This window comes from Cnephaeus nilssonii (genome assembly GCF_951640355.1).
Source record: "Cnephaeus nilssonii genome assembly, chromosome: 16".
NCBI classification, from domain to species: domain Eukaryota; kingdom Metazoa; phylum Chordata; class Mammalia; order Chiroptera; family Vespertilionidae; genus Cnephaeus; species Cnephaeus nilssonii.
Window position 1 is genome coordinate 62,283,281 of NC_137087.1, and position 18,660 is coordinate 62,301,940.

General features: G+C 64.2%; 2 protein-coding genes across 6 annotated transcripts in view; both read right to left on the reverse strand.

The window, feature by feature from the left end:
* BTBD16 (BTB domain containing 16) overlaps positions 1-15,537 on the reverse strand; it is a 34,454-nt gene extending 18,917 nt beyond the window's left edge. The window contains exons 1-11 of the mRNA XM_079793944.1: positions 14,072-15,537; positions 12,794-12,854; positions 10,590-10,741; positions 7,288-7,509; positions 6,744-6,811; positions 6,429-6,663; positions 5,058-5,091; positions 4,514-4,769; positions 3,393-3,507; positions 2,346-2,415; positions 1,155-1,285 (exon numbers count right to left, since the gene is read on the reverse strand). Coding sequence (XP_079650070.1) covers positions 1,155-1,285; positions 2,346-2,415; positions 3,393-3,507; positions 4,514-4,769; positions 5,058-5,091; positions 6,429-6,663; positions 6,744-6,811; positions 7,288-7,509; positions 10,590-10,741; positions 12,794-12,832 — 1,322 coding nt within the window. The 5' untranslated portion in view covers positions 12,833-12,854; positions 14,072-15,537. The remainder of the gene's footprint in view (positions 1-1,154; positions 1,286-2,345; positions 2,416-3,392; positions 3,508-4,513; positions 4,770-5,057; positions 5,092-6,428; positions 6,664-6,743; positions 6,812-7,287; positions 7,510-10,589; positions 10,742-12,793; positions 12,855-14,071) is intronic.
* A 141-nt stretch (positions 15,538-15,678) lies between these two features.
* The window catches only part of TACC2 (transforming acidic coiled-coil containing protein 2), an 82,704-nt gene continuing 79,722 nt past the window's right edge, over positions 15,679-18,660 (reverse strand). For all 5 annotated transcript variants that reach the window (XM_079793816.1, XM_079793820.1, XM_079793818.1 and 2 more), the window contains 4 exons: positions 17,609-17,769; positions 17,047-17,153; positions 16,606-16,726; positions 15,679-16,209 (listed from right to left, as the gene is read on the reverse strand). In XM_079793816.1, the coding sequence (XP_079649942.1) occupies positions 16,144-16,209; positions 16,606-16,726; positions 17,047-17,153; positions 17,609-17,769 (455 nt within the window). In that variant the 3' untranslated portion in view covers positions 15,679-16,143. The remainder of the gene's footprint in view (positions 16,210-16,605; positions 16,727-17,046; positions 17,154-17,608; positions 17,770-18,660) is intronic.

Genomic DNA, 18,660 nt, shown 5'->3' on the forward strand with positions numbered 1-18,660 from the left:
CTCCTGCCGCCTGGCACCCGAGAGCCCCGGGCGGGCGGGCGGGCGGGCCGTGCAGACAGCAGGGGGAGGGCCGGGGACCCCGGTTTCCACATCGGTCATGTTTCCCCGAACTTGTGCGTCTAGACACCGGCACGCAATGTTCCCGATGTCTGTTCCCGCCCCGCGTGTGTTTTCTCGTGCCCAGCCGTCCCTGGCGTCCTGGCTGTGGCCAGACATTCCCCCTTTTCTCGGTTAAATGCCACCGGGCCGGCAGCTCAGTCTTTCCGAGGGCGGGGCGCGCTACGAGACGTCTAGGACGCCCTGTTTATCTCCTCACCAGTTCACAACTCTGCCCCCCGGAGGGCGGGGAGGGCACTGTGGGGCGGACAGGGGGCAGGGCGGAACCCGATGCCAGGCTGTGGTGCAGATGGTCTCCAGGCTCATCTCTATTTCTTATTTTTTAAAAATATTTTTTTATTGATTTCAGAGAGGAAGGGGGAGAGAGAGAGAGATCAATGTGCCCTGACCCGGAACTGAACTGTGACCTCTTGGTTCATAGGTCGACGCTTAACACTGAGCCATGCCGGCTGGGCGGTTGGCAGTATTTTTAAAAAATGACTTAGGCGCCCTGGCCGGTGTGGCTCAGTGGCTAGAGCGTCGGCCTGTGACGGAAGGGTCCCAGGTTCGATTCCCGGTCAGGGCACAGGCCCAGGTTGCCGGCTGGATCCCCAGTGTGGGGCGTGCAGGAGGCAGCCGACCCAGGATTGATTCTCTCTCATCATGGATGTTTCTCCCTTCCTCTCTGAAATCAATAAAAATATTTTTTAAAATTACTTAGGCAATTAATTAATTAATTACCAGATGGACACGTGAGGGTCCTCGCCCTGATGAATACCGTGAAGAGAAGCCCCCTGCGCCCCGAAGAGCACCCCATGTCCCAGGCCCCGCGGGACGTGCAGGGGGCGAGGAGTTTGAAATGGAGGCAGTGCGGCACGCAGTGTGCCCAGCAGGTGGTAGGGGCCCCCCTCCCGCACCTCCCTCCCCCACCAGCCCTGCTGCCCCAGGCGCCCGCACGCATGCACACGCGCACACACACACACATGCACGTGCACACGCATGCACACACATGTGCACACATGCACACGTGCACACACGTGCCCTGCAGCCGTGCTGACCTGGGGGACCGCAGCACCTTGAGCAGCAGCTCCTTGGGGATTTTCTGCAGGTGGATCTGCCGCCCCACCTCGGCGACCAAGTTCATTTCCATCCACTTCTCGCAGGCGGCGCTGAGCGGCTCCTCCTTGTACTGAGAAGAGCGAGAAGCTGGTGGGTGAGGCAGCCCGGGCTCTGGCGCCCCCTGCTGGGCAGCGGCGGAGCGACAGGCGGGAGACCAGCATCACGCCCAGGCTCCAACCTGTCTGCCAGGCTCAGGGCCCGCACGGCGTCCCCTTAAACCAACCCTCGCTGTGCTCCGGGCGGCTCACTGTTGTCCCGGTTTGACCGATGGAGAAACCGAGGCTCCAGAAGTCCTCTTCTCGCCGGGGGTCCCAGTAAGCTCAGAGCCCGGTCCGCCCCCCGCCCTCCCCCCCCCCCCCCCCCCCCCGCATCTCGGAGCCAGGCCGGTGACGGGCCACGGAGGCCCCGCGGGGTCCACCCCGGAGGGAGCTCTAGGGCCAGCAGTGAGGAGGGGGAGAGTCCCGAGCCCCGTGCAGGCCCTCAGGGCTGCGGTGCCGCCGGGACACAGAGATGCCACCCGCCAGGGGCTTTCTGGTCCCGCCCGACCCGGGAAGGGAGGGCAGCGAGTTGTCCTTGGAAAACAGGCGTTAAAACAATCTCCGATGCACCGTGACATGCGGGTCCCGCGTGGCCGAGCGTGACGGTCCGGCGTGTCGGTGTTGGTGTGAGCGGCCTCTCGGAGGGAGGCTGGATTTGGGAGGCCAGGGCTCGAACCCAGTACAGCCACCCAGACACCACGGCCAGGGCGCCCCCTCCTGGGGCCCCGTGTTCTGCAAGAGCTGGTTACGTCCTTCCTTCCCAACCCTGCCTGGGCCCGGGCGGGGGGAGGTGGGGGGGGCGGGAACGAATTCCCCGCGACACCCACCGGGAGGCCCCGGGAGGCGGTTTGCTGTTTGGGGGCAAAAGTCTGTGCTGTCCCCACTCCCCTCCCCCAAGGTCAAAGCTTGTCTACCTTTTGGGTGTAAAAACACCCTTTTCAAAGTAAGTGCTTTTTCAAAACTGTTCACTTGGCAAAAGAAAATGCTGGCACGCTTCCCTCGGTGCCTTTGGGGGACACGTTGGCACGGGGCCTGGGGTGACCCGGGGTCGGGCAGGCCCCCCGGCCCTCACGCCCGGCCGGTGGCGCTCACCTTGCAGCCCGCCATGTAGAAGTTGGCGACGGTGCTTGGTGAGAGCCCGTGGACCATGATGGCCACGCACCTGCGGAGACAGACTGCTGGTCCGGGCCCAGGCTGCGCCCCGCCCCGGCCGCCCGGAGGGTCCCTCTCCGCCGCCGTCTGGGGGCGAGCCTCGATGGGGGACACGGACATGTGGCCAGAGCACCCCCAGGGCCGGGGAAAGGCTGTGCCCCACACGGGCCGGGGCTCGATGGCAAGCTGGGCTCCGGTCCTTGAACGTGTCTCCCTCCCGTGAGGTCTGCAGGGGCCTCACGTGTGTTTGTGAAAAGAATCCTATTTACAGGAGAGAACAAGGCTCTGCGGGAACGGGTGGGAAGGAAGGGTCCGTGGGGGGAGGGGGCACATGTAATCCTTTGAACAATAAAGACTAAGCCGGCCGGCGGGCTCAGGGGCTGAGCTTCGACCTGTGAACCAGGAGGTCAGGGTTCGATCCCCGGTCAGGGCACAGGCCCGGGTTGTGGGCTCCATCCCCAGTGTGGGGCGTGCAGGAGGCAGCCGATCCATGATTCTCTCTCATCACTGATGTTTCTATCTCTCTCTCTCCCTCTCCCTTCCTCTCTCTGAAGTAAATAAAAATATAGTTTTAAAAAATTTTAAATTTAATAAAACAAAACCCCCAATAAAACTTAAGAAAAAGTGCTGGGGGTGGGGGGGGGAGGCCGGGGAGAGGTCAATGGGGAAAAAAGGAGACGTATGTAATACTTCAAACAATGAAGAATTTTTTAAAAAATTTAAAAAATATAAAAGAAAAAGAGAAATGAGTGGGAAAGGAGCCCTGATGGTGGGAAACGCCTGCTTGTCTTCCCGTGACCGGTTTGTGTGTGCGCGTGCGGGTGTGTGTGTGTGTGTGTGTGTGTCACTGTCTCCCTCCCTCTGAGCCTCAGGGCCGTGCTCCTGCGAGAAACCCTGAGCGCAGCCCACGGAAGAGGAAGGGTCCACGGGACGGGTCCTCCCTCCACCCCCCCGCCCCCCGCGGGCCCTGGCGCCTCCCCACGGCACCTCTGAAACAGGTTGCTGAACTGGAGGGCGTGCGCGGAGGCCAGCACCCCCAGCACCTCATCCAGGCTCAGGTCCACCTGGCTCGTGTACAGGTTCTTCAGGGCCGTGGCGAAGGCTGGGGGCGGCATCCGGGGGGGGAGGGGGGGAGAGAGAGAGAGGGAGAGAGAGGGAGAGGGGGGGGGGAGAGAGAGAGAGAGAGAGAGAGAGCCGTCAGCGTGGGGCTCTGCTCCCCGCCCCTCGCTCGCAGCGCCCTCCCTGCGGGTGCTCCGTCCACAGCAGGTGAGAAGGGGGCCCGGGACAGAGGCCGCGCTTACTGGTTGGGTTTGTGTGTCTGTGTGTGTGTGTTTGTATGTGTGTGTGTGTCTCTGTGTGTTTGTGTGTCTGTGTGTTTGTGTTTGTGTGTGTGTCTGTGTGTGTGTTTGTGTGTCTGTGTGTATTTGTGTGTGTGTCTCTGTGTGTTTGTGTGTCTGTGTGTTTGTGTTTGTGTGTGTGTCTGTGTGTGTATTTGTGTGTGTGTGTCTGTGTGTCTGTGTATTTGTGTGTGTGTGTGTGTGTCTGTGTGTGTATTTGTGTGTGTTTGTGTGTCTGTGTGTGTATTTGTGTGTGTGTATTTGTGTGTGTTTGTGTGTGTGTATTTGTGTGTGTGTATTTGTGTGTCTGTGTGTGTGTTGTGTGTGTATTTGTGTGTGTGTTTGTGTGTCTGTGTGTGTGTTGTGTGTGTGTGTATTTGTGTGTGTGTGTTGTGTCTGTGTGTGTGTTGTGTGTTGTGTGTTGTGTGTGTGTGTGTGTCTGTGTGTGTGTGTGTGTGTGTGTCTGTGTGTGTGTGTGTGTGTGTGAGTGTGTGTGTGTGTGTGTGAAGCCTGGGTGGCTGCCGTTCCCTGGCCCCCTCAGAAAATGAACACAGCCCGGCTGGGGGGCTCAGGGCTGAGCATCGACCCATGAACCACGAGGTCAGGGCACAGGCCCGGGTTGCGGGCTGGATCCCCAGTGTGGGGCGTGCAGGAGGCAGCGATCCGTGATTCTCTCTCATCGTGGATGTTCCTCTCTCCCTCTCCCTTCCTCTCTGAGATCCACACAAACATGTTAAACCAAAGGAAGGAAGTGCAGCCGGGCGACGTTACCGATCTTGGTGACCAGCGGGTCGTTGATCCTCAGGGAGATGGTGAGCCTCTTCATGGGGGGCCGCTCTCGGGCCTTCCCCGGCGGCCCTGCGGGAGGAAGCGGGGTAAGGTGCCGCGGTGCCTGCGCGAGGGACCGTCGCGGGCCCCACCCCCTTGGCACGGCCTCGCTGCGTTTGTCTGTGTGTTTGCTTGTTGGTGGAGCGGGTGCCTCTGTGGAACGATCACTCGTCGGGAAGAGCTGAAGACTCACAAGAAGCTGCGGAAAGAGCACAGAGCTCGGTGCGGCCCTCGGCCAGCTTCCGGGAGCCGCCTCTCTCAGCCTGGACCCCGGTGGGCGCCGTGAGCCGCGGGCGGCCTGGGGAGCACGGGGTGAGGGCCCAGGCTCCACAGGGCCCCTCCAGGCCGGGTCTGAACCGCTCTCTGCGCCAGCACCCCTCGGGGCGGCCGCACGCACGGTCTCGGGACACAGAGGCAAAGGGAGACGCGTGCCCAGCCCTCCCCGGAGACACGCACTGCTTCTGCGGCACGGGAGGCCTGACCGCACCATGGAGGCCGAGGGCGCAGGCCGGCCGGTGCCGCTGCGGTGTGGGGGGCTGGGCAGTGGTGACAGCCGGGCGCACATCTGGTTAAAGCCCACACCGCGGAGTGACCCCCCCCCCCCGCCCTGCAGGCGGCGGCGTTGCCTCGTGCCCCCTGTCCGGACGCATGGCCTCTCCTTGGCTGCCTGTCGCTGACCTGGGCACAGGACCCACCGGCACAGCCAGTCCCACTCGGGGGGCTCTGGGAAGGCAGGGCCCTGAGACGGTGCAGGCACAGGGAGGTCACAGCCCGCGGGGAGGTCACAGCCCGCGGGGAGGTCACAGCCCGGCGGGGAGGTCACAGCCCGCGGGGAGGTCACAGCCTGCGGGGAGGTCACAGCCCGCGGGGAGGTCACAGCCCGGCGGGAAGGGCTGAGTCACGGGCCTGTGGCCAGAATCCTCGGGCAGCTGGGCCCTCCCTGGCTCAGGCCGGCGGACTGGCCTCCAGCGGCCCGTCTGGCTCAGGAGTCACTGGCTTTGCGGCCGCGCCCTGGAGACGCGGTCCCTCCCCGGCTGCGGGCTGGAGCCTGGCTCTTCCATGGCACCTGCCTGGCCTACGAGTCACCGGAGGCAACGCGCCTCCATTCCCCGGAGAGGGAGCTGGCGAGGCTGCAGGAGGGGACGGGTTATAGGACTGAACAAGGAGCACGAGAAGGAAACAGTGACCCGGATGCTTTGGGGAATGAGGTGGCGTTAAGAAAAGAGAAAGGGGCCCGGACAGCGTGGCTCCGTGGCTGAGCGTCGACCTATGAACCAGGAGGTCACAGTTCGATTCCCGGTCAGGGCACAGGCCCGGGCTGTGGGCTTGATCTCTAGGGGAGAGTGGGGGGAGGGGGGGAAGGGGGCATGCAGGAGGCAGCCGATCAGTGACTCTCATCACTGATGTTTCTGTCTCCCTCTCCCTTCCTCCCTGACATCAATAAAAATACATTTTGGAACAAAAATGAAAAGAGAAAGGAAAGAAAAGGAAAAAAAAACAACACCCTCATCCACGTGTAAACCTCTAACCACATGAACACTCAGATCCACACGAGGCCCCAGCCGTGACCACGCCGTGGAGTCAGAACTGGGCCTTCCCCCCAGGAAGCCACGGAGACGCGTCACCGCCCACGTGCTCTTCCAGCGAAGTGGCCGCCTCCCCGCCCCGGCCGGCGGGCCGAGACCGGCCGCTGAGTGAAGATGACCGGCCACGACCGAGCTCACCGCCACCAGGCACGGCTCGGTGCTGCCCCCCCTAGTCTTCTGCGCAGCACAGCGAGGGCTATGATCCCATTTCACAGATGGGCAGACTGAGGCTAAACCCCGTGCTGAGGTCCCACCGCGGGCCTCGCTCTTACTGCCAGAGCCACCACGGTCCCCCAGTGCCACGCTGGGCTCCCTCGGGCCCGATGGCGCTTGGGGCTCCGCGTGGCGCCGGCGAGAACGCACCTGGCAGGAGCCGCTCCAGGTCCCTCATGCGGCTGGTGGGGGCCTCGCTCAGGGCTGAGACGTAGAGCTTGGTCAGGGTCTCGGACTGGAAGAGCTGGGGCAGGTGCAGCTCCCACTGGAAGCCCAGGCACTCCAGGGTCACCACTGGGGAGAGAGCACAGGGCAGCCTGGTCCCGCCGCCGCGCTCCTCCGCCGCCGCGGGCCCGGGTGGGAGGCAGCCGCACGGAGGTCAGGCCGCGGGGCCTCGGGAGCTCCCTGGCTCCGGGATATGCCGGCCGGGCCCCCGCTGGTCCTTGGGTATCACCAGGACGTCCCCGGGGACACGGGCCGGTGGGCTCAGGGCGGGACCGGGCAGAGCGGAGAGACGTGGGCAGCAGGCGCCCTGGGGCTGCTCCTGTGCAGCCTCCACGCAGAGCCCTTGGCTGACGGCGAGCGTCCGTCTTCCGTTTGCTGGTTGTTAACCCCCTCCCGAGGGATTTTCCCTTCATTCGTTTTAGAGAGCGTGGGAGGGAGGGGGAGAGGCAGAGAGAGAGAAACAGCCATGCGAGAGAGACACAGCGATTGGTTGCCTCCCGCACGCACCCCGACCAGGGCCGGGGAGCCTGCAACCGAGGTTCGAGCCCTCGACCAGAATCGAACCCGGGACGGGACCCTTCCGTCCGCGGGCCGGCGCTCTATCCACTGAGCCACACCGGCCAGGGCGCTGTGCCATCTTTGGCGTGACCATTAGCGCCCCAACATGCGTCTGCCCAGCTTGGTTTCAGTCACCGCACACTCGGCGGATGTTTATGGCGCCGGTTACACCTCAGGTTGTGCAGGGGGCAGGGACGGGGGCGTGGCCTCTGCTCGGTCCCTTCCCGGAGACCACGGTCCCTGAGGTCAGCCACCTGCCGACGGGTCCCCGGGGCCAGGAACTCACCTCCATCCCCGCTCGGCACCGCCTTCTTCAAAGTCCCAGAGCGTTTTTTCTGAGTTTTGGGGATGTACAACCTCAAGGAAAAACACACAAACCCCAGGCGTTAGCAGGTCTCTCATCCCGGCAGCGTCAGCGCCTCCTCAGCCGTCTGCAGATCAGACCGACTGCGCTCCGTCCACGTTCCATCCACACCGAGCCCCCTTGCTGTGTGCGGGGCGGGGCCGGGGGGGGGGCTCCCCCCGGGGTGTGTGTGAAGCTACGTGTGCTGCCCGGAGGGCCCCCTGTCGCTGAGACTCTGAAACTACGTCGGGCACACAGTAGGTCTCAGGAGCTAACTGGTGGCGTGAGGGAGAGGGGCTCGGGCATTCCCTGGAAGTTAACTCACGAACACTTCTGTCGGGCTCTGCACCCCCGTTCAACGGGTCCAAACCCGGAACTCGGAACCCACCCGACCCAGCCCCGAGCCTCCGCCAGGCTCCCTGTCTGGGAAAGGGCCCGGCCGCCCCGTGCCAGCCCCGCAGCCGGAGCGGTGGCAACGCGACCCCGTCTGATGCGGTAAATTACCTTCGAGTTCATCCATCTCTCTTTAAAACTTTTATAGGTTTTTATTGATTTTTTTTTAGAGAGAAAAGGAAAGGGAGAGAGAAACAACAACATCGATCGGCTGCCTCCTGCACGCCCCCCACTGGGGACGGAGCCCAACCTGGGCATGGGCCCTGACCGGGAATCGAACCCTGACCTCCTGGTTCATAGGTCGACGCTCAACCCCTGAGCCACACCAGCTGGGCTCATCCATCACTCTTTGCCTTGTTGCTCTGACCTTCGTCCGAGCCACCATCACCTCCCCGCTCCCTGCAGGTCTCCAGCCCCACCCCCCCCCGCTCAGCCCCCATGCCCTCTGAGGCACCCCGCACTGCACGCCCCGCACTGCACGCCCCGCACTGCACGCCCCGCACTGCACGCCCCGCACTGAGGCCCGCCTGTCCCGAGGGCGAGCCTGGCCTTGCCTCGATCCTGAGTCCTTCCCGCTCGCCCGATGCCCTCAGCCTGGCCAGGGGGCTCCTGTCCCTGTGGCCTCGCCCCCCACACCCGCCCCATCTTCTCACAGCCTGACCTCCCCGTCCGCCCCTCCCCCCTCCCCCCACCTTGCACGCGGCCCCTCTGCCCGAGGGCCCTCCTGGCCTCTGCACCTGGCACGCTCCGGTCCCTGCCAGGCGAGCCGAGGGGCTGCTTTCTCGGGGAGGCTGGGCCAGTGCCCTGCCGTGTCCCCCCTGGCAGCACCCCCCTCCTCCTCACGCAGCCTCCGCACCAGGCCTGTCCCACGCAGAGCCCCGGCCCAGCCCCGTGGACGCCGCCAGCACCCGTCAGGGACCCACGATGCGCAGACAGAGGTGATGCCGTAAACACGGCCCTCGCCCGCTGAGCAGGAGGCCGCAGACTGAGGCGCGTGCCCACCCCGGAGACGGCGCCCGGGGAAGCAGGCAGCCGGGGCCCTCGGCCACCGCACCTGTCGGCGTCACCTTAGCCGTGCTGCTCTCCACGACCGGGAACCCGTGGGCCCGTGTGCGGAGCGAACACGCGTGGCCCGTTCCCCGCGGGGAGGCTGGCTCCCGTGACGCGGCTCCCGGGGCAGGAGGGGCCCGGCTGTTTATGCGACGGGAGCCCTGGGTCTGACCCCTCGCTGGCTCGGTCGCCCGTCCGGGAAGAGCTGCCGAGGTCAGGGGGTCAGACCCGGATCTCAAAACAGAGCCACGGGCCGAGGAAATGACGGGCGATGCCCATGAGCTCAGCCGCCCTGGCAAACATCACCGTCACCACTGGGCGGGAGGTGCCAGACAGCGGGCGGCGGGCCCTGCCCGGGGCCCTGGCTGCTGGCCCGGACGCACCGCGTGGGGCGGGCTCTGCGGTGTCCAGGCCGGGTTCCTCCCAGGCCGCCGGAGCGCTGTGGGACAGACGGCCTGTGAGCTGTCCTCGCTGCCCGAGACCCGGTGGCACGAGGGCACAGGGGCGCTGTGAGGCCGGGCTGGTGCCTCAGCCGATCCGTGATTTACTCAGGAGGCCCCCGTGTGGGCATCGCAGCAGGACGGGCAGGGGGTGCCGACGGGCGATCTGGCGGCAAGCGCAGCCAACAGAGCAGCGGCTCCTCGTGGCAGGTGCCGCCCACGGGCACAGCCAGGCGGGGACGCGGGTGCTGATGGCCCAGGGCAGGCGGCGGGCACTTCGGGTCTAAGGCGCCGGGAGGGCCTGGCTGGCCTGGCTCAGTGGTGAGCGTCGACCTATGAACCGGGAGGTCAGGGTTCCATTTCCAGTCAGGCACATGCCCAGGGTGTGGGCTCGATCCCCAGTAGGGGGCGTGCAGGAGGCAGCCGATCAGTGATTCTCTCATCATTGACGTTTCTCTCTCCCTCCCCCTTTCCCTTCCTCTCTGACATCAATAAAAACACATGTTAAAAAATAATCAAGTGCCGGGGAATGAGCGGCCTTCGGCAATCGGTCCAGCTCTGTGTCCCGGGAGCGGCGAGAAGAGCCCACAGCACGGACAGCGACGGATGCCCTAAGCCTCGGGAGCGAGGGGCGCAGCTTCCCCCCGTGAAGCGGGCGACTGCGTGGAAGTTCCGATTCGGGAGCCGGGCTCAGACGCAGAGCCAGGACTCGCTCAGCTTTGCCACCGGAGGAGCTGGTAAACGTATCACAATCCAGTTGGGGTCCCACCTTCCCAACGGAAAGAAAAAGCTAGAGCCCGGCCATCGGGGCTCAGGGCTGAGCGTCGACCTAGGAACCAGGAGGTCAGGGTTCGATTCCCGGTCAGGGCACAGGCCCGGGGTGTGGGCTCGGTCCCCAGTGTGGGGCGTGCAGGAGGCAGCCGATCCATGATTCTCTCTCAGCATGGATGTTCCGCTCTCTCTCCGTCTCCCTTCCTCTCTGACGTCGATAAGAGAAAAGAGAAGAGAAAGCCAGGGCAAATAGGTCGGTCTCTCTGTGCCGTTGACCAGCACCCGTGCACCCTCAGAGGAGGGGTCCCACCGGCCCTGCCCTCCCCGAGGGACGGTCCCTGAGGCAACCTGCCCCGTGCAGGCCCCCCAGCCACCGCGGGCGCGGCCCGGAGTGCGGGTCCCTCCGGGGGGGGCGTGCCCTCCGCGGCGCGGCCGCCTACCTGTCCGGGGCCTGCAGCGTGTCGTCCACATCCAGGCACATGGCCTTGCACATCTGGGACAGCGCCAGCAGGTCCCGGGAGAAGGGCTCGCTGGGGAGCCGCCACCGGTTGGTGGCGCCGGCCATCTGGCGCTCCGGCCGAGCTCCGTGCTTCTTGGGAAACAAGGAAGGAGAGGAAACGGCTTCTCAGGCTCACACGCGTGCCAGCCCCCCCAAACGGCGCGGCAGGACGCACGGCCGGACACGCTTCGGTGCTGGCTCATCCCCACGCGGCCAGCGCGGCCCGTGAGCCCTCTGTTCAAGGCGGATCTAACCCGGCAAGAAGGCGGTTCCCGGGATTCGGGACCTGGGACGGGGGAGCCGAGGCTCCGTGTCCGGGAGAAGGCGTTCCTTGGCCTGCGGCTCCGCAGACCCGAGGCGGCCCGGCTGACGCTCCGGGAACTGGTGTGCACGTCCTCACCCCAGCGTGGACCGGGGAGAGACCCGGCGGAGGGGCGGCCGGCGGCCGTTTGTTTTTTAAATTGTGTCCGTTTTCCAGGGTCCGTTCAGTGGCGTTTAGTGCATGACCGTGCTGTCAGCCATCAGCACCCTAATCAGAACATTTCATTCCCCACAGGAAACCCTGCCCCCCACCCTCTGCCCCCCAACCCCAGCTCCTGGCAACCAGCAATCTGCTTTCTGCTCCTGCAGGTCTGCTGTTCTAGCTATTAATTTTAAAAAATATATATATATATTATTGATTTTTTTTTTTTTTACAGAGAGGAAGGGAGAGGGATAGAGTCAGAAACATCAATGAGAGAGAAACATCGATCAGCTGCCTCCTGCACACACCCCCCCCCCCCCCCACTGGGGATGTGCCCGCAACCAAGGTACATGCCCTTGACTGGAATTGAACCCGGGACCCTTCAGTCTGCAGGCCGAGGCTCCATCCACTGAGCCAAACCGATTAGGGCCTAGCTATTAATTTTTAATGTTTTTATTGATGTCAGAGAGAGAGAGAGAGAGAGAGAGAGAGAGAGAGAGAGAGAGAAACATCAATGATGAGAATCATGGATCACCTGCCTCCTGCACGCCCTCTACTGGGGATCGAGCCCACAACCCGGGCCTGTGCCCTGACCGGGAATTGAACCCTGACCTCCTGGTTCCTAGGTGGATGCTCAGCCACGGAGCCACGCGGCCGGGCCTGGATATTTTTCTATAAATACAACGTGTGGGTTTGTGTGGCTTCTTGCACTCGGCATAACGTTTTCGAGTTCCATCCACGTTGCAGCCTGTGTCCACATCTCATTCCTCTCCACGCGGAGCCCACTGCACCGTGTAGATGGAGCACCCGCCGTGGCCATCGTCAGAGGTGGACGTGGCTGAGTGACCCGCTCTCGGCTCTCTGTGCGCACACCCGGGAGGGACGGTGGGCTGCGGGCGGGCACTGCTGCTTGGACATATGCCCAGCCATTGCCTGCGGGGAGCAGTGGACACACGGCGTGGACGTCGCCCTCAGACGTGGCGGCTCAAGGAAACCAGCCTGCAAACGGCACCACGAGGGGCCCACGGAAACGGGTACCACGGCTCCTAAGCTATGCCAGGTCCCAGCCGCCTGGCGGGGAGACAGGAGCCATGAGGCAGGGGATCTGTGTTCGAATCTCGCTACTGCCACTGACTGGTGATGTGGCCGTGGGCGGCCACCTGGCCTCCGAGCCTCCTGGGCCTCGTACGTTCAGTGGGATGATGACCCGAGGGTGAGGACGAGGCTGTGATGCCGGTGCTGATGCGAAAATGATTAAATCAGCTCACCCGGCAGGGCTCCGGGGTTGAGCGTCGACCTATGAACCAGGAAGTCAGGGTTCGATTCCCGGTCAGGGCACAGGCCCAGGTTGCAGGCTCGGTCCCCAGTGTGGGGCGTGCAGGAGGCAGCCGATCCCTGATTGTCTCTCACCATTGATGTTTCTCTCTCTCCCCCTCTTCCCTCCTCTCTGACGTCAATAAAAATATATTTAATTTAAATAACAAAAATGATAAAACACAGGCCGAGGGCCATGCCCTGGTCTAGTGCCTGGAACGTGGGGGGTGGTGGGAACGTGGAATTGGGATTCCCACCTGCAGTCCGCTCAGGCCCCAGCCCTCTGACCCCTCGTCCCAGCGGAGCCGGCCGTAGGCACTGACCCCGGGACACGTGGGGCTACGGCTCCCGCCACGGCTGCCACTCACCGGATTCAACATTTTCACAAACGGCAGCGAGGACTCCATGGGGGGAGGAAGGGAGAGACACCTGGAAGACACAACAGGTGAAGTTCACATTTTCCTTCTTTTTAAAACAATACATTTTTATTGATTTCAGAGCGGTTCATAGGTCGACGCCCAACCACTCAGCCACAGCGGCCGGGCTGAAGTTGACTTTTTCAAAAATGTTCCCAAGGGCCTCCTCAAATTATTACGGAGAAACTGGCCTAAAGAATCTATATTTTGCCACAAAAGTAACAATGAGTGAAGCCTCGAGTGTGGGTTATTTATCAAATCAAGAGAATATCTAATTTTTAATATGTTTTTATTGATTTCAGAGAGGAGGGGAGAGGGATGGAGAGAGAGAAACATCCGTGAGGAGAGAGAATCATGGATCGGCTGCCTCCTGCGCGCCCCCCACGCAGCCCGGGCCCGTGCGCTGACCGGGAGTCTAACTGTGACCTGGCTCACAGGTCGAGCTCCGCCCCGGGGCCTCGCTGGCCAGGCTGGGTGTAAAGGGCGCCAGGCGGCGGGCAGCTCTCTGCAGGGAAAGTGCTCCGAGAAGCGAAGCCGGAGACAAGCAGGTTCCTCCCCGTTCCCCGAGGAGGGACCCAGGCCGATCAGACTCGCTACCTGCGATGGTCCCCGGGCTCTCGGCCCCCTGCCTCCGGCCTGGACCCCCAGGCCCCCCAGCAGTGCCAGTGGGAGGGAGGGGTCCCCCAGCAGCACCAGTGGGAGGGAGGGGGCCCCCAGCAGCGCCAGTGGGAGGGAGGGGGTCCCCCCAGCAGCGCTAGTAGGAGGGAGGGGGTCCCCCCAGCAGCACCAGTAGGAGGGAGGGGGTCCCCCCAGCAGCACCAGTAGGAGGGAGGGGGTCCCCCAGCAGCGCCAGTGGGAGGGAGGGGGTCCCCCAGCAGCGCCAGTGGGAGGGAGGGGGTCCCCCAGCAGCACCAGTGGGAGGGAGGGGGTCCCCCCAGCAGCACCAGTGGGAGGGAGGGGGGTCCCCCAGCAGCACCAGTGGGAGGGAGGGGGTCCCCCCAGCAGCGCCAGTAGGAGGGAGGGGGTCCCCCAGCAGCACCAGTGGGAGGGAGGGGGTCCCCCCAGCAGCACCAGTGGGAGGGAGGGGGGTCCCCCAGCAGCGCCAGTGGGAGGGGGGTCCCCCAGCAGCGCCAGTGGGAGGGAGGGGTCCCCCAGCAGCGCCAGTGGGAGGGAGGGGTCCCCCAGCAGCGCCAGTGGGAGGAGGGGGCTGAGAGCAGCGGCCACACTCACTGCTCCGCGTGCGTCCACGGGGGAGTCGTCCGTATCCGTCGGAGGCGCTCTCACGGCATCGGCCGCGTCACGGGCTGCACACCCCCGAGGCCGGTCCTGGCGCGCTCGGGGCACGGGCGCCAGCTGGCTGTTTCCCTGCAGGGCCGCGTGCTCCGGAGGGTGCTGTGGGCGCCGTGGCGACTCGGGGACGTTCCGAGTTCCTGTTCCGGCCTCGTCTCCGCACGGCTGGGCTGTGGCCTCAGAGCCCCCACGGGCCACACCCACGGGTCATCCCCCTTCCCTGGGGTGCCCAGCTCCTCACAGCGCCGGGCGGCCTGGAAGGTTCTGGAAAACGGCCAGGGAGACCTGCTCCTCACCCTCCGGCCTCCTCTGTGGAGGGAGGGCTGGGCCCTCGGCCCCTCGGCCCGTCCCCGCGCTGCGTCCTGGGGGCCTCGGTCTACCTCTGGGGTCCAGATGTGGTCGGATGGGAAGATTCACACAGAAATGGGGGCTGTGCACCACGGAACGCAATGCCTGCTGGCTGTGCTGTGACCTGAGCGCACCCCAACCGAGGGGCCAGAGCCTAGGCCCCGAGGCGTGTGCGCTGGGTGTGTGTTGCGTGTTGTATGTGTTTGGTGTGTGTTGGATGAATGTGTTGTGTGTATGTGTTGGGTGTGTGTGTTGTGTGTTCTCTGTGTGTTGGGTGTATGTTGTGTGTGTATGTGTTGTGTATGTTTTATGTATGTGTTGGGTGTGTGTGTGTTGTGTGTATGTTGTGTGTGTTGGGGGTGTGTGTGTGTGTTGTGTGTGTGTGGTGTGTATGTGTTGAGGGTGTGGGGTTCCATTTTGGCAGAACCTGAACGGAAGACTGTCCAACGGGCTCCCCACGTTAAAAATGGGCGTGCCTTTCAGGGAGGAGAGAGCAGCTCGCCTCCCGCCCCCCGAGACCTCGCCTCCCGCCGAGGACACAGGAAGAGCAAAACCCAGGCTGTTCCACACCCGCTGGTTCCGGAAGCAGCGAGGCAGCATCCCTCTTCAGTCCCCTCTCACCACGGCCGCGGCCGCGACGGGAGCGCCATCTCAATGAGCCCACGGGCGCGACGGGAACGCCATCTCAATGAGCCCACGGGCGCGACAGGAACGCCATCTCAATGAGTCCACGGGCGCGACGCGAACGCCATCTCAATGAGCCCGCGGCCGCGATGGGAGCGCCATCTCAATGAGCCCACGGCCCCGACGGGAACGCCATCTCAATGAGCCCGCGGCCGCGACGGGAGCCGCGACGGGAGCGCCATCTCAATGAGCCCACGGGCGCGACGGGAGCGCCATCTCAATGAGCCCACGGGCGCGACGGGAGCGCCATCTCAATGAGCCCACGGGCGCGACGGGAGCGCCATCTCAATGAGCCCACGGGCGCGACGGGAACGCCATCTCAATGAGCCCACGGGCGCGACGGGAACGCCATCTCAATGAGCCCGCGGCCGCGACGGGAACGCCATCTCAACGAGCCCACGGCCGCGACGGGAGCGCCATCTCACTAAGTCCACGGCCGCGGGCGGAATCGGCTGGGACTGCACGGAGGCGGGGCCGACCGCCCTTCCCCGAAAACCACCTGAGCCGCGTGTTGCCAAGATCCAAGAAAAACTTTTATTTACAACAGAGAGCTGAACTCGAACATGCATTTTCTCTTCTTTAAAACGAATCGGCAACCGCGGGCGAAGTGAACACTCCTTAAGGCAAGAGTCCTGTGCGAGCCGCACGCGTTTGTATTAGATCCAAGAGCCACTCCCCCTGGGAACTCAGGGTCAAAGGGCAAGGCCCGGGTCCGCGCCGCGTCCTTCATGAGAGACTCGGACCCTCTCCCTGACGCGGGAACTCTGAGGTCAACTTGCTCCGAGCGATCCCGGGAAAAACGCAACCCGATGGCAAGAAGTTCCGCCGGTCCCCTCGCCCTGCGTGCGGCCACGTCCCCGGGGCTGAGCGAGGGGACGGCAGCGTCCGCAGCGGGAACCGCCTGCCCCCGGCCGGGAGCACAGCAGGGCGCCGACGGGCATATTGCACGCAACGGTCGAGGCCAAACGTTTGGTTCAAAGTTAGCTTTTCCCCATTTTGGCGATCAGTTCATCGCAGATCTTGGTGAGCTCCTCGATCTCCTTATTCTGCAAGTGAAGACGGAGAATAACAAGGGAACCTCTGGGTGGTCTGAAGTCAAGCCCAACAGAACGAACGGTCATTGGATTTAAAAAAAAGTGTTCATAGGTCGACACTCAACCATTGAGCCATGCCAGCCGGGCAGTCATTGGATTTTAAGGGACCTTCCGACCTCTTGGATCGCTGAGAAATGGGTTAGAGCCCATTATCTACATCCCGGCTCTAGCTGTGTGACCTTGGGCAAACGACACGCCCTCTCTGAGCCGTGGTTCCCTGTCTAAGGGTGGACGGCGACGTCTCTCTTTCTGAGAATTAAATGAGGTTGAACACGGAGCGTTCCCCAGCCCAGGGACCCCGGGGTCTGGCCGGCCCGCCCGCTGGAGGCCCCGCCCCCGGCCCCGTACCTTCTGCTCCAGCGTCCGCTCCAGGGCGTCCACCCGCAGCTGCTCCTTCCGCAAGCTGGCCTGGTAGGCGGCCTGCTCCTGCTGGGCCTTGCCCCGGACCTGGGCAATCTCAGCGTTGGCCCTGCGGGGTGGGGGGCACTCAGGAACGACCCCCCTCCCCGGTTTCGGCCTCCCCCTCCCTCCTCCCAACCGGGCGGGGGGACGTCTGGCTCCAGCTCCCACCTACCAAGGCCCACCCAGCGCCCAGGAGACACCCCATCCCGACCCCACTGTCCTGATGCCGAGGGGCTTGGGTGGGCGCCCTGCACGCGCCCTTTGCTCATCACAGCCCACGCCGAGGGCACGCTTATCACGAACCGTACTGGACGCGCCGAGCGAGGCCTCCCGGCCCGGCCCATGTCCGGCCCCCGGAGCCGCCCCGGCGGGAGCCGCCGCCGTTACCTGTCCAGCTTCTCCTCCGCGTGCACCTTCAGGGCCTGGTACCGCTGCTCCTCCTTCTTCACGCGCGACAGGTACTCCTGCGCGCACTTCTTCAGCACCTCTTCATTCTGCCGACAGAGGTCGACGCTCAGCCGCGAGCTGGGACGGCTGGGCGGCCATTGGGTTTTAAGGGACACGAGGTCCTCAGGGTCTCGGTCCGCCCGGGAATGACTTGGAGCCAAAGCATCTGTCCACATCCGGCTCCAGCTGTGTGACCCCGGGCAGTGCCACACCCTCTCTGAGCCTTGGTGCCATCTCCAGCCAGAGAGGAAAGGCTGAGGACCGCTGGGAACCCCAGGAACTCTCTGACGTGGGCATAACCTCAGACGGCCAATCCGACTCCCCAGCCCGCCCCCCCGCCCTCCCGCCTCCCCCCCTCCAACTCTGCCCTCCCCTCCCCTCCCCCCATCTCCGCCCTCCTCCCCGCCCGCCTCCCCTCCCCCTGCCCCCCTCCGCCCTCCCCACCCCCCTCCACCTCTGCCCTCCCCTCCCCGCCCCCCCCCCCCCCCGCCCGCACACGCACCTTTCGGAAGCCCTCCAGCACCTCCTTCATCTTCTCGTACCTCCGGAAGAGGTCGGCCAGGGACTTCTCCACGGAGTTCAGGTCGGCCAGGGCCTGCTCCTTCTCCAGGACCAGCTGCTGCACCGTCTGGTGGGAGACGGACTTCTCCCGCTGCTCGTCCTCTGGGGAGAGAGGCGCGGAGCCATGGAGCCCCCGGGACCGGGCCTGGTCTCCGGCCGGCCGGGCCTCAGCGTCCCCCGCGGGCAGCTCGGACTCGGCGAGACCCCGTCCTGAGCCCACCCGGACGCTCAGGGAACCAACCCCAGGGCCTGGCGGGTGCAGGATCGCACGGGGTGGACGTTAGCCCCTGTTCTTTGTCCCGACGGGGAAATCTACAGGGGAGACCCCAGTGGGTCTGCCTGGTTGACAGCAAACAGACCCACAGGTGAGAGAAACATCACCCCTGAGTCACGTGTTGGGCAAGAGTGACGGGTCCTGCGGTCGGGGCTGGGGGGGGAGGGGGAGGAGGGAGGGGGCGGGCCCTCCTGAGTGTGGTCACGATAAAGAGACGGCCCGGCCGTGTGGCTCAGGGGTTGGGCATCAACCTATGAACCAGGAGGTCACTGTTGGGTTCCTGGTCAGGGCACAGGCCCGGGTTGAGGGCTCCATCCCCAGTGTGGGGTGTGCAGGAGGCAGCCAATCCATGACTCTCTCTCATCACTGATGTTCCTCTCTCTCTCTCTCTCTCTCTCTCTCTCTCTCTCCCTCTCCCTTCTTCTCTGACATCAATAAAGACACGTTTTACGAGATGAAGAGATAAAGGCCGCTTCCCCTGAAAACATCTCATGGAGCTCCTTCTGTCAGAACGAGTCCGTTATGCACCAAAGGTCGTGGGGGGGGGGTTAAGGGTGGGAAAGGGGGGGACGAGAACTGGCATCTGTCTGTGGGGAGCACACCTGGGGGACCCCCGGCCCAGAAGATGCCCGATGTCCCCTCCGGCCCTGCCTCGGCGCCCACCACCGAGCAGGCAGTGAAGAGCCGCAGAGTCCGGACACCGGGTGCCGGGCTCCAGC